This window comes from Piliocolobus tephrosceles, chromosome 9 (assembly GCF_002776525.5).
Source record: "Piliocolobus tephrosceles isolate RC106 chromosome 9, ASM277652v3, whole genome shotgun sequence".
Taxonomy (NCBI): domain Eukaryota; kingdom Metazoa; phylum Chordata; class Mammalia; order Primates; family Cercopithecidae; genus Piliocolobus; species Piliocolobus tephrosceles.
This window is the reverse complement of record NC_045442.1, coordinates 33,812,685-33,826,339: the sequence shown is the minus strand read 5'-3', so window position 1 is coordinate 33,826,339 and position 13,655 is coordinate 33,812,685. Positions and strand designations below refer to the sequence as shown.

Here is a 13,655-nt window from a genome sequence, read left to right as displayed (position 1 = left end):
CCAAGATCGTGCCACTGGACTCCAGACCCTGGGCAAGAGAGTGAGACTCCATCTCAAAACAAAAAAACACCAATCTGGGAGGCTGAGGCGGGTGGATCACTAGGGTCAGGAGTTCTAGACCAGCTGGCCAACATAGTAAAACCCCATTTCTACCAAAAATGTAAAAAATAGCCAGGCATGATAGTGAACACCTGTGATCCCAGCTACTCCGGAGGTTGAGGCAGGAGAATTGCCTGAACCCAGGAGGCAGAGGTTGTACCACCGTACTCCAGCCTGGGCAACAGAGCAAGACTCCATTACAAAATAAAAATAAAAAAATTTACCTTTTCAGTCTTTCAGAGTTGCTTTGAAGGGTGGAAGACAAGCATATTCTTCCATACCTCAAACATAAACTCTGAATTAAAAACCAGAAAACCACAACCAACTTCCAAGAAAGAAAAGTTGATCTTTAGGCGCCACAAAGATCTAATGATCTAATGCCCATGGAAGGGAGGGGCTCAGGGAGTAGGAGGAGAAGCCATGAGGCCCATGGGAGCCCAAGGAAGGGGATACACAGCCAGGGCTTTAGCACCTGGTCAGGGACGGGAGCTGAGACTACAACTACATTCCCCTGTTCCAACTCAGTTTAAGGAAGGTCCTTTTTTCCCACTCCTTGATGTGTCTACAGTAACTGTCCGCTTGGTAGGCCCAGAATGGGGATGTTTGACCCAGGCAGTGGGTAGTAAGAAATCACCAGAAAAATGAGCATGCACAAAGCTTGGCTGTGGCACTGAGGAATGTGCTGTGGGAAGCCTGAACTGAGAAAGTGGGTAAAAACTGGACTCTTAGAATCCAGACAGTGGCAGCACCTCTACAACCCAGGATGCAACTGGGCCTTCCCCTGAGGGCAAATCCTGCCAGAGATGAGCTCGCAGACAAACCTGACAGTCAACACAGGAAGATGCTCCGCTGAAGAGCGAGCAAAGGCAACAGAGGGTGAAGCAGGGACTCTGCAGCTGTGAATCTGAAAATGGCTTTAAAGCATGCAGGTGAGTTCAAGATATGGCCAGGTGCGGTGGCTCACACCTGTAATCCTAACAAGTTGGGAGGCCAAGGTGGGCAGTAAGGTCAGGAGATGGAAACCATCCTGGCCAACATAGTGAAACCCCGTCTCTAATAAAGTAGTTCCAGCTACTTGGGAAGCTGAGGCAGGAGAATTGCTTGAACCTGGGAGGTGGCAGTTGCAGTGAGCCGAGATCGTGCCATTGCATTCCAGCCTGGGCAATAGAGCAAGACTCTGTCTCAAAAACCCCACAATCAAATTCATAAACGGGAACAGGCCATTACAAAGAATAGAAAAAACTGGGGCCGGGCATGGTGGCTCACTCCTGTAATCCCAGCACTTTGGGAGGCCAAGGTGGGTGGAGCACTTGAGTTCAGGAGTTTGAGACCAGCCTGGCCAACATGGTGAAGCCCTGTCTCTACTGAAAATATAAAAATTAGCTGGATGTGTTGGTGTACACCTGTAATCCCAGCTACTCAGGAAGCTGAGGCATGAGAATTGCTTGAACTTGGGAGGCAGAGGTTGCAGTGAGCTGAGATTGTGCTACTGCGTTCCAGCCTGGGTGACAAACTCAAAAAAAACAAAACTGGGCAGAATTTCATTTCTAAATTCCAGAAATAACAGTACGGTTACTTGGATCAAAAACCAAGCAAGTGGATTAAACGGATGTTATACAACTGAAGAATTAGTGAACTGGAAGAGTAATGCAATTTTCATTGTGGCATTGCTTAAACACCCAGTGGCACAGGGGTCCAGGAACAGCCTGGGCAAGTGTCAGCAGGGAAGGTGCTCGAAGGCTCTGAGGGCAGAGATTCCTTGTGTGCTTTGAAGATGTGTCTGTGAGCTCATCTCAGATCACCCCTTGGCCTCAGGCAAGCCGCTTCTGCCTCACCCCAACACATCTGCTGCCGCCTGTGCCACACTGGCCGGCCGGTTATGCACTCACCTGGTTGCCTTCTGCCTCACTGCTTTCTGGCTCTGCACTTCTGTCTTCCGGAGCCTGGGCTGTTCTTGCACATCCTTTTACGAGGTCTTGACCTTGCCCGTTTCGTCCTGGTACAGAGTAGCCGACCATTTCTGGATGCCGGAAGTTCCGGTAGCTCCTCTGGGTGGCAGCGGGTTGGTTTACATCTCTAGCTACATCTGCAGCGTCCCCTGACCTTGGCTGGGAGGTAGAGTCTGGGTCTGAAGGGCATCCGGAAGGACCACTCTCTGAATTACCCAGATTTAGGGATGCACTGAGAGTTCCTTGGTCACATTCCTTCAATGGAGAAGATACATCTTGAGGCTGCTTCTGGCAAGACCCCGAGGTAAAGGATACAGCCATGCTGCTGGGGTTGAAGGTCAGGGTGCTGCCGCTGTTCTGGCGTGGGAACCTGGGGGAAGAGCTGCCGTGCTCAGACTCTGTGGAGGAGTGGCTGCCCACGGAGGCATCAGAGTGGCTGCGGCGAGGATTGTAGGGCTTTAGGAAGGAGCTGTACACGAAGCCTTTGGTGACTACAAAGGAAACAGGAAATATAAACAAGAATTCTTAGCAGAAGGATGGACAGATGGAAGGAGCATCGAGAGAAAAAAACTGGTCTAAAAGCTAGGTTATTCATCTGTAAAATGAAGAGTAAAACAAAAAAGCCAGGACAATAGTGAGACACAAAAGAAAATGCCTAATGACAAAGCGGCTTGGAACACTCAGTCCCATGATGTGATGTGTGTAGGTAGAGATGAAGAGCGGCAGCTGCCTGCCGGTTCATTCATGTCACAACCTCACAACAGATGCGTGCCAGGAGGCCCGTGGCCAACCGAGAAGACAGCAATGAAAACAATCCTATGTCTGGGAATCAGCATGGGAAGAGAATGTCATAGGACACTGAGATCATGCCTAAGAGGAAGGCTTGACTAAGCCTGTGTTCAAATACACCAAGTGTGGAAAGGACCAAGGTAAGAACTAGCCTTGGCCGCACAAGGGGGCTCACGCCTGTAATCCCAGCTCTTTGGGAAGCTGAGATGGGAGGATTGCTTGAGTCCAGTTCCCTGGTCAACATAGTGAGACTCCATCTCTATTTAAAAAAAAAAAAAAAAAAAGGCTAGGTACAGTGGCTCATACCTGTAATCCAGGCACTTTGGGTGGCTGAGGCAGGCAGATCACCACAGGACAGGAGTTCACGACCAGCCTGGCCAACATGGTGAAGCCCCGTCTGTACTAAAAAATTAGCCAGGCATGGTGGTACATGCCTGTGATCCCAGCTACTCAGGAGGCTGAGGCATGAGAATCGCTTGAACCCAGGAGCTGGACGTTGCAGTGAGCCAAGACCACGCCATTGCACTCCAACCTGGGCAACAAGAACGAAACTCCATCTCAAAAAAAAAAAAAAAGGCTTAGCTCAAGAAGCCCCTCCATTGGCCTCCCTGTGCTCTTTCCCTCCAGGACACTCGAATCCTTTGCTCTGGGAGTCTGGATATACTAGGAGGATGTTCTAACGTAGGAAACTATTTGTTAGAATGTACACATAACATGTACTGTACATGTTCGCTTTAATAAATTGCCCAAGATGACCAAGGGGGCTTTCAGCTAAAACTTAAGTATAAATTAGGGGTTGCGTGAGTATCCACATGACAATTTTTCATAACACCCTCAAGGCACAGACCCAGAGTATGTAGCCTCCACCAGAACAATGACCATCACTCTCTTGATCTCTGATGCATTTCCTGTACCTGACAGCTGATCTGAATACTGTGGCTGCTTGCTACCACTTCTCAAGTTTGAGTAGATAAAAATCAAAGGATAGAGCAGCTTCTTAAACAGCTTGGAACTTTACAGGGGGTCCACCTGTCTCTGACCCCAGTAGTAGCTGTCACCTGATGTCACCCTAACAGGCTCCATCCTCTGTCCTTCCTTTCCCACTTCTAATCTCTTGTTCTGGGTAAGAAGTGGGGAGAAAAACAATCCACAAGATGCTTTTAAAGAAACCAAGAAATGTAACATTTTTCAGTTCTGCGTGGTGAATACATAGATGCCTATTGGATGGGACCGCAATCCCTATCTAAAATGCTTAGGGCCAGACATGTTTTGGAATTCAGATTCTTTTAATTCCGGAAAGGTAGTCAAGTAGCTATATTACATATTTTGTAAATCTCCCCCAGCAGGGTCAGCACCCCATAATCAATTCTGTTAATGAATATTCAGAATGAGATCCTGTCATTTGTGGCCACATGGTTGAACCTGGAGGACATGTTAAGTGAAATGAGCCAGGCACAGAAAGACAAATACCATATAATCTCATTCATGTAGAATCTACACAATTTGATCTCATAGAGGTTGAGAGTAGAATGCTAGTTACTAGAGACTGGGGGTGGTGGAGGGGGAGGTGTGGCTATCACGGGAAGTGAGTCTGGGGAGAGGTTACTTAACAGGTACAAAGTTAGGAGAAATAAGCTCTGGTGTTCTATGGCACAGTAAGGTAACTGTAGCTAATGATAACGTATATCTCAAGATGGCCAGAAGCCAAGGATTCTGAATGATATCTCTGCAAAGAAATGACAAGTTTATAGCCTGGGCAACACAGGGAGACTGTCTCTACCAAAAATAAAAAATTAACTGGGCATGGTTGCGCACACCTCTGGTCCTAGCTACTCAGGAGGCCGAGACAGGAGGATTGCTTGGGCTTCGGGGGTGGAGGCTGCAGTGAGCCAAGATCGTGCCACTGCAATCCAGCCTGGGTGACAAAGCTAGACCCTGTCTCAAAAAAAATTACCACACCACACCCCATCGATATTAACAAGTATGTGTCAGTTATAAACTAAAACTTAAAGTATCTCACATAACTGCAAATATGAAAGTTCTGATGTTTTTGTGTCATTCATGTTGGAGCTGTACTCATCCATCCATGATGTGAGCAACCTCTTGGTTGCACCAGATTGCAATCAGCATTTAAAAAATAAGGCCAGGTGCCATGGCTCATGCTTGTAATCCTGGCACTTTGGGAGGTAGGCGGGTGGATCGCCTCAGGTTAGGAGTTGGAGACCAGACTGGTCAACATGGTGAAACCCTGTCTTTACAAAAAATTAGCCAGGTGTGGTGGTGCATGCTACTTGTGAGGTTGAGCAAGAGAATCATTTGAAGGCGGAGGCTGCAGTGAGCTGAGATCAAGCTGCTGCACTCTAGCTAGCCTGGGTGACAAAGCTAGACCCTGTCTCAAAAAATAATAAAAATGTAAAATATGCACACATGATTACTCACACCAAAAGTGGTACGTTACAATTATAGTCTCACATCACTTTCATTCAGGTTTTGGCAAAAGTGTTCTGAAAAAAATCCTTGTTTTTTAGAACTTTTTGGATTTTGGAAAAAGGGATTACAGATCAATATTATCCCTTGTACACTTACTTAAATTCTGTCAATCACTCTCCCTCCAAAAAAGTTGTAAGCTGTTTTTAAAGTAATTCCCTAAATAGCCATGAGGTAAAGCTGTTATGGGGAGAAGAAAGCAAATGAAATCCCACAGGTTTTTAATTTCCACAAGACAAATTCATAGAAATTGGAAGAGGTGCTGGCTGCGGTGGCTCACACCTGTAATCCCAGCATTTTAGGAGAAACAGGCAGGAGGATGGCTTAAGCCTAGAAGTTGGAGACCAGCCTGGACAACATGGCAAGACCTCATATCTACAAAATTATTGAAAAATTAGCTGGGCATAATGGCATACCTGTTGTAGTCCCAGCTAAGGCAGGAGGACCCCTTGAACCCAGGATTAATAAGCTATGATTGTGCCACTGCACTCCAGCCTGGGCAACAGAGCAAGACTGCCACAAAAAAAAATTTTTTTGAAAAGAAGGCAGCTTATTTTGTGGCCTACTGGGAACAGGCTAAGAAGGAACAGGATTCCGTGAGGCAGGCCTTCCCGCCTGTAAGTGCTGTAAGACATGGCAGGAGCTTGCGTGATAAGCAATGGCGTCTCCTCTGGAATTCGTCACAACAAAAACAGGTTTTGTTTCAGTAATGATCTTCACTCTGTAGAGAAGGTTAAGGCTATTTTTCCCCTTAATCAAAGATTTTTCTTTTTTTCTGGTCTAGTACGGATTCGGGTGTAGCCAAAACTATTTTTTTCCCAGTTACAATTCCCTGCTGCTGAAAATTCTTACCTCCATTGTCAATCAACCAGCGGTTCTGACTGCCCATGGGGTCTTTTTTCTTAATCACACCCACCAGGTCACCTTCCAAAAGTGACACATCCAAGTCTTGAGCAGCATTGAAGTTCCGTTCTGCCTGGAAGAGTTTTTCAGGGGGATACCTGGCCAGGAGGGAGGCCCGGAGTTCTTCTGACTGTAGCATGTAACTTGGCTGAAAGGCAAGACATCAACAAAAATCCCTCAGTGGCCACCACCCCAGCAGCCATATTTCATTCCAACATGCGGCCAGTCTCAGAAATGAGGCAGGGACAGTCAGTCACTGCCTCATTTTTTTTTTTTTTGTGATGAAGCCAGCGCACATGGCTACGTAAAAAGAGCCCTTAGGCAATGTTTGATGCCTTTATAGTTAAGAAAATTTGATACACACCTATTCTTACATTTGTTTTTCTGTGACAAATGTGATTAAAATGCCACTTAAAAAAAAATCAAAATATCTAAGTGATATTAGTAGGTCTTCTTGTATTTTGTTAGATGAACCTAACCAACTGAGAATTTCCCTATCTTGACTTCCCCACCTGTGAAAGCAAGGAAGTCATAAGAAAAAAGGTAATAATAAATTCAGGCTGGGCATGGTGACTCACACCTGTAATCCCAGCACTTTGGGAGGCCAAGGTGGGCAGATCACTTGAGGCCAGGAGTTTGAGACCCATCTGGTCAACATAGCGAAACCCTGTCTCTACTAAAAATACAAAAACTAGCCAGGTATGGTGATGCATGCCTGCAATCCCAGCTACAAGAGGCTGAGGCAGGAGAATCACTTGAACCTGGGAGGTTGCAGTGAGCCAAGATCAGACCACTGTACTCCAGCCTGGGTGACAGCAAGGCTCTGTCTCAAGAAATAAATCATAATTCTCCCTTTTAAGATAATGTAAATTAATGTCTATGGGATCATATGGGGCAAAAATATTGTAAGTGAAGATGTATCAGCAGTCCTCTAGATTATGAACCCATATAATCTGGTATGCCTTATGCTAATTTTTAAAATATGGAAGAACTGAGTTAAAAAAGACTGTAATTCCAGGTAAAAAAGGCAGTCAAACATTAACTGTTTGGCTGTATTACTGTTATGAATACATGATAAAAAAAACAGGGAGGCCTGGCAGAATTAATACACCCTTAAATCAGTTTCCTGAATTAATGAATCAATAAATTAATACCGGGTGAATGCCCCCACTCCCCGCAAAAAAAAAAAAAAAAAAAAAAAGTCCAGGCGTGGTGGCTCGCGCCTCTAATCCCAGCACTTCGGGAGGCCGAGGTGGATGGATCACAAGGTCAAGATATCGAGACCACTCTGGCCAACATGGTAAAACCCTATCTCTGCTAAGAAATACAAAAATGAGCTGGGTGTGGTGGCGTGTGCCTGTAGTCCCAGCTACTTGGGAGGCTGAAAGCAGAATTCACTTGAAACTAGAAGGCAGAGGTTGCAATAAGCCAAGATTGCACCACTGCACTCCAGCCTGGCAACAGAATGAGAGACTGTCTCAGAAACAAAACAAAACAAAAGAAAACAAAAAACCTGGGCAAATGCATGAGCCCATGACGGGTGAGAATGCAACCATTATTCTCCATTTATTATGAAATATAGAAACTCCAATAGTGGGATCTGGGCCTGGCTGCAGGGTTTCCCAGTCTTTACCCCGAGGTGGGGCTGCTCCTCTCAGTTCCCTACTAACCAGGCCCACGAGTGGCTTTCGAGCAGACTGGCGGTCAATGGTTTTCCTCTCAAACGGCTTCTTGGTAGCTGGAAGAGACTCAGGGAAGAAGGTGAAAACCTGGAGTTGCTGCAGAACTCTGCTGTGTTCTTCGTGGAAGATGGCAATAAGGTTTCCCTCCCTGCCGGCCACTTTGAGTAACTGGAGTCCGTGGGAAGAGCAGAGAGAGAAAAGAAGAAAACACGATGAAAGATCCCAGACTGACAAAGTCTCCTTAGAACCACTGAAGCTAAAGTTCAGCTGCAGCTCACTCTCTGAGCTAGGGACACAGCAGCCTTATGCAAAACACAAGTTCTCCAGGGCACTGCCTGCAGGCCAGCTTGGCTGGCTCTTCTGGCAACTGCTCAAGAGGAAAAGGGATGTTTCAGAAGCCACATGCTTCATGACACCATCAAGGGATCAAGAATTCCTGAGGGCTGAACTAGCGACACGTTCAGTTAATCTAGTTCAGATAATTTTTCAAACCATGCTACAATTTTTCCCAGAAAAATATCAGGCAAAGGCCATAGATGACCATCCCACTGAAGGGATAAGAAACTCACCGAAAGCAGTGGCTTTAATTGCTCCAGAGCCTGGTGCACGAAATCACAGTGGGCTTCAGCGTAGCCGTGGACACAGTTGGTGAAGAGGCCCTGGGCGTACTGGTGGAACTTGGGCAGTTCATCCAGCAGCTGCGCATTCAGGGCCTCGTAGTTGTTCCGGGCCGACTGCAGCTCCTCCAGGGTCTTCTTGTCCTTTAGCTTCTCTGCCCGTTCTGTACAGTTATAGAAGTCCAGGAGCTTGTCAAAGCGTTTCTGTACCAGCTTATGGGGCCCTGTAAACATGCTCAGTAACTGATTTAAGGGGGAGATGACAAGCCGCTCTGTCCTCTCCTTCTGTAGGGACGAGAAAGGCACATTGCTCAGATGGACAGCACCCCACATTTGTGATTCTCCAAGTCACTTTTAAGGCTGATTTTGCTGTGTCCTCAACGACCTACTTTGTTTCTAGTACACAAGCTAAACCCATGCAGATCTACAACAGTATTCTACTAACCCATCACTAGCCTCTACTTAAATAGTCCACAAGACTTCTCACTACATACTTCAATTCCCACACCAGAGAGTATGTAAAATATGCTAATCCCACCTGAGCTCCTTGAGGTGATAAATGCTAAGCTACACGCTGATGTGTGCATTAGAAACTAGATGTGATCGTTTACCTGGTAACATTTATTATGTGTACATGTCTACATAACTTGAATTTAACTCCAGAGTTAGTTGTTACATAAATCTGGGGTGGAGTAACTTTCATACACTCATAAACCTTTAATCATAACTAGGTAATACCTCCCCCCACCCCTTTTTTTTTTTAGACGGAGTCTTGTCTTGCTCTTTCGCCCAGGCTGGAGTGCAATGGCGCAATCTCGGCTCACTGCAGCCTCAGCCTCCCAAGTAGTTGGGATTACAGGCATGAGCCACCGCACCCGGCCCCCATTTTTATCTTTCAAATAATTTTTCTCTTGGCTGGGAATGGTGGCTCATGCCTGTAATCCCAGCACTTTGGGAGGCCGAGGTGGGCAGATCACTTTAAGTCAGAAGCTTGAGACCAGCCTGGCGAAACCCTGTCTCTACTAAAAATACAAAAATCAGGCAGGTGTGGCGGTGCGCGCCTGTAGTACCAGCTCCTTGGGAGGCAGAGGTTGCGGTGAGCCGAGATTGTGCCACTGCGCTCCAGCCTGGGTGACAGAGTGAGACTCCATATCAAAAATAATAAATTTTTCTCTTTAATTCTTTCTAACACACAGACATTAAGGGTAAGGCAATGAATACATAAAGAACATAAACAAGTACTTAGTAGTACTTAATAGCATCTTATTAAAAATAATGTACAATTAGAACACCTGTCAGCTCCCCAGCTGGGCATGTCCTTTTCACCTTCAGGCCGTTTATAGATCCCTAAGAAACTATCAAACCTCATCCAGTTTTTTCTACAAGGGATTAAATAATCCCATATATACGGATTTAGAATTTCTCAAGAAATTTGGTCTTTAGTACTTTAAGTAATTTTTTTTTTTTTGAGACGACGGAGTCTCGCTTTTGCTGCCCAGGCTGGAGTGCAATGGCGCGATCTCGGCTCACCATGACCTCCACCTTCCAGGTTCAAGCAATTCACCTGCCTCAGCCTCCTGAGTAGCTGGGATTACAGGCATGCGCCACCACACCTGGCTAATTTTGTATTTTTACTGGAGACGGGCTTTCTCCATGTTGGTCAGGCTGGTCTCAACTCCCGACCTCAGGTGATCTGCCCACCTCGGCCTCCCAAAGTGCTGGGATTAGAGGCATGAGCCCGGCCTTGAAGTAGTTTTTACCATCTCAAATCTCTTTGGTGGCTGGGCGTGGTGGCTCAAGCCTGTAATCCCAGCACTTTGGGAGGCCGAGACGGGTGGATCACGAGGTCAGGAGATCGAGACCATCCTGATCTACACGATGAAACCCCGTCTCTACTAAAAAATACAAAAAACTAGCCGGGCGAGGTGGCGGGCGCCTGTAGTCCCAGCTACTCGGGAGGCTGAGGCAGGAGAATGGCGTGAACCTGGGAGGCGGAGTTTGCAGTGAGCCGAGATCGCGCCACTGCACTCCAGCCTGGGTGACAGAGCTAGACTCCATCTCAAAAAAAAAAAAAAAAAATCTCTTTGGTAACATATTAATTATATTCCTAAATATTTGTCTTCAAGGTTTTTTTTTGAGACGTAGTCTCGCTCTGTTGCCCAGGAGGGAGTACAGTGGTGTGATCTTGGTTCACTGCAACCTCCTCCTGGGGTCAAGCTATTATCTGACCTCTGCCTACTGAGTACCTGGAATTTCAGGTGCCCACCACCATGCCCTGCTAATTTTTGTGTTTTTAGTAGCAGCAGGGTTTCACCACATTGATCAGGATGGTCTTGAACTCCCGACCTCAAGTGATCTGCCTGCCTCTGCCTCTCAAAGTGCTAGGATTACAGGCATGAGCCACTGCACCTGGCCCCTCTTCAAGTTATTACTCCTATAGTTGTTTATATTTGATCAGAGTTAATTGCCTAGTTTTCCTGTGTCCTCTGAAACTAAATTAATCACAAGCTATTTTTTTTTCTTTTTTTTTTTTCCAAGACGGAGTCTTGCTCTGTCGCCCAGGCTACAGTGCAGTGGCGCGATCTTGGCTCACTGCAAGCTACGCCTCCCGGATTCACGCCATTCTCCTGCCTCAGCCTCCCCGGTAGCTGGGACTACAGGCGCCTGCCACCATGCCTGGCTAATTTTTTAATATATTTTTTAGTAGAGATGGAGTTTCATCATGTGAGCCAGGATGGTCTTGATCTCCTGAACTCATGATCCGCCCGCCTTGGCTTCCCAAAGTGCTGGGATTGCAGGCGTGAGCCACTGCACCCGGCCGTACAAGCTGTTTTTTTTAAAAAACCTGTTTGTATAGACACAGGTCCTACATTTCCCTTTAACTAACTGAAAGTCATGTTGTGAATATCAAACCCCAATATGAATATAGCTAAAGGATGACTAATATGCCTGGCGCCCAGGGCCTGTGTCTGTGGAACTGACTTTTGCATGAGCTGATGTATTTGAGATGACCCTGGGAAGGGGGCCAACTTTTGAAGTTACTTACAAAGTTTGTGAAGAGTTGGTCACTGATATAGCGATGCACCCTCTCAAACTGCTCCAGGTCCCGGTGTCCTCTCTCCATGCACACATCCCACATGCTCACGGCAGCCACCACTTTCACACACGCCGACTCCTGGAGCCAGTGAGGACAGACACAAGTCAGAACAGACAGAACTTTCCAGCCTTTGTCATCCATCACTCTGAATAGCAATCTGGGAAAAATGAGTTCCATAATTTGAAATTTCCTCACTAGTCTGGTATTTGAGCTTTGAAATAAGCATATTTTTCAACAACTATGACTTACGGAACACAGAGAAAAGTCTAAGGCATTTATTTCTTAAAAAATTAGGGACGGCTTTTATCATCTCTTTAGCATTCCCCTGTGTACCTAATAGGGTTTCTTAATTTACCAAAAAGTAAATTATCAAATTAGAACCAAGGTGATTCCTATAGGATTATGACAATGACCAGCCGCTTCTCCTTCCTCAGGTCCTGGTTCATGCTGTCACCGTCTCCCAGACAACTGCCCTGCCATGCTACTGATCATGCCAGCCGGTTTCCCATCACACCCTGGCGCTCCCAACCACTCCTGCTGTGCTGCTTCCTTTGTCTTTGCAAAAAAATACCCTCTCACATGACTAGAATTGACTAATGCCTGCTTATTGTCATGCTCTCCTTCACCCACCCTCCTAGTAAAAATGCACGCTCCATAAAGGTAGACTTTTTTGTCTGTTTTGTCTGCTGACTCCATTATCACAGAGTCAACTCCTCCTGATAGTGACAGTTTGAACCCCAGGCTGGTTTTCCAGGCTTTGAGACCAGCCTGGGCAGCATGGTGAAACCCCATCTCTACAATGCTAGGCTGTAACCCAAACAGACTAAATACTCCATTAGTCTATTTCAAAGGCAAACAAAGTCCCTAAGCAAAAACCTTCAGTGCCTTATGCATTGGTTTGATGCTTTATTTTTATAACAATTTTTAGACCTTTTGTCTTTAATATTTATATCTGTACAAACAAAGCCAGGGCTTTGTCAGTAAGATAACCCAGGGAATGTTGCTAATTCCTCCTGACTGGGAGATGTAATGTCAAACATGATGTCCTCTTGTTTTCTTTTAAAGGAATGCTGTAAAGTCCCCAAATATCAGCCCATACGCCAATGTAGATACCAAATTATCCAGCCAGTGGCCCTCAGCTTATGTTCTCTCTGGTTTTCTTGCTGTTGGTCAATCTATCTAATTTTATCATTGGGCAGGCTTTTCATTTTGTGGCATGACAAAACTGTTCAACATTTTCTCTCAATTTCTGTCAGCAGTCAGAACCGAATTGATACTTCCATCAGATGGTTTTCAACGTTACATATATCCCAACCCAAAATGTATCAGTCATTGCTACGGAGGTGAGACTTTTAAGGGCTGAGGGCTCAGGTATAGCGTGTCACACTTTAGAAAACCTGGGGAGAAAATGGCCAACAGAGGGATATCAGCATGAGAGAGGTATTAGGGGAAAGTCCTATGAAACAGCAAGACAAAGAAACATACTGAGTAGCTGCCCCAATATTGTGTGTGTTTTATTTTTCTTGAGATGGAGTCTCACTCTCACCCAGGCTGGAGTGCAATGGCGTGATCTCAGCTCACTGCAACCTCCACCTCCTGGGTTCAAGTGAATCTCCTGCCTCAACCTCCCATGTAGCTGGGTTACAGGCACCCACCACCATGCCTGGCTAAGTTTTGTATTTTTAGTAGAGATGGGGGTTTCACCATGTTGGCAAGGCTGGTGTTGAATTCCTAGCCTGAAGTGGTCTGCCCACCTCAGTCTCCCGAAGTGCTGGGATTACAGGTGTGAGCCACTGCGCCTTGCCTGTTTGTTTTAGAGATAGGGTCTTGCATGTTGCCAGGCTGTCCTCCAACTCCTGGGCTCAAGCAATCCTCCCACCTCAGCCTCCTGGGTAGCTGAGACTACAGGTGTGTGTCACCATGCCTGGCTCATGCCCCAGTGTTTTTGTCAAATCTCTCTTTAAGCCAATGTGCTTCTGCCAAGTTTTATCAACCCTAATTTTTACCTAATTACATTTTTTTTTTTTTTTTT

The 13,655-nt window shown here is 46.1% G+C and overlaps 1 protein-coding gene across 3 annotated transcripts in view; it reads right to left on the bottom strand.

Annotated features, from left to right (window-relative positions):
* DNMBP (dynamin binding protein) overlaps positions 1-13,655 on the bottom strand; it is a 127,449-nt gene that overhangs the window by 2,219 nt on the left and 111,575 nt on the right. For all 3 annotated transcript variants that reach the window (XM_023206401.3, XM_026446552.1, XM_023206402.1), the window contains 5 exons: positions 11,573-11,701; positions 8,479-8,811; positions 7,898-8,077; positions 6,177-6,375; positions 1,989-2,539 (listed from right to left, as the gene is read on the bottom strand). In XM_023206401.3, coding sequence (XP_023062169.2) covers positions 1,989-2,539; positions 6,177-6,375; positions 7,898-8,077; positions 8,479-8,811; positions 11,573-11,701 — 1,392 coding nt within the window. The remainder of the gene's footprint in view (positions 1-1,988; positions 2,540-6,176; positions 6,376-7,897; positions 8,078-8,478; positions 8,812-11,572; positions 11,702-13,655) is intronic.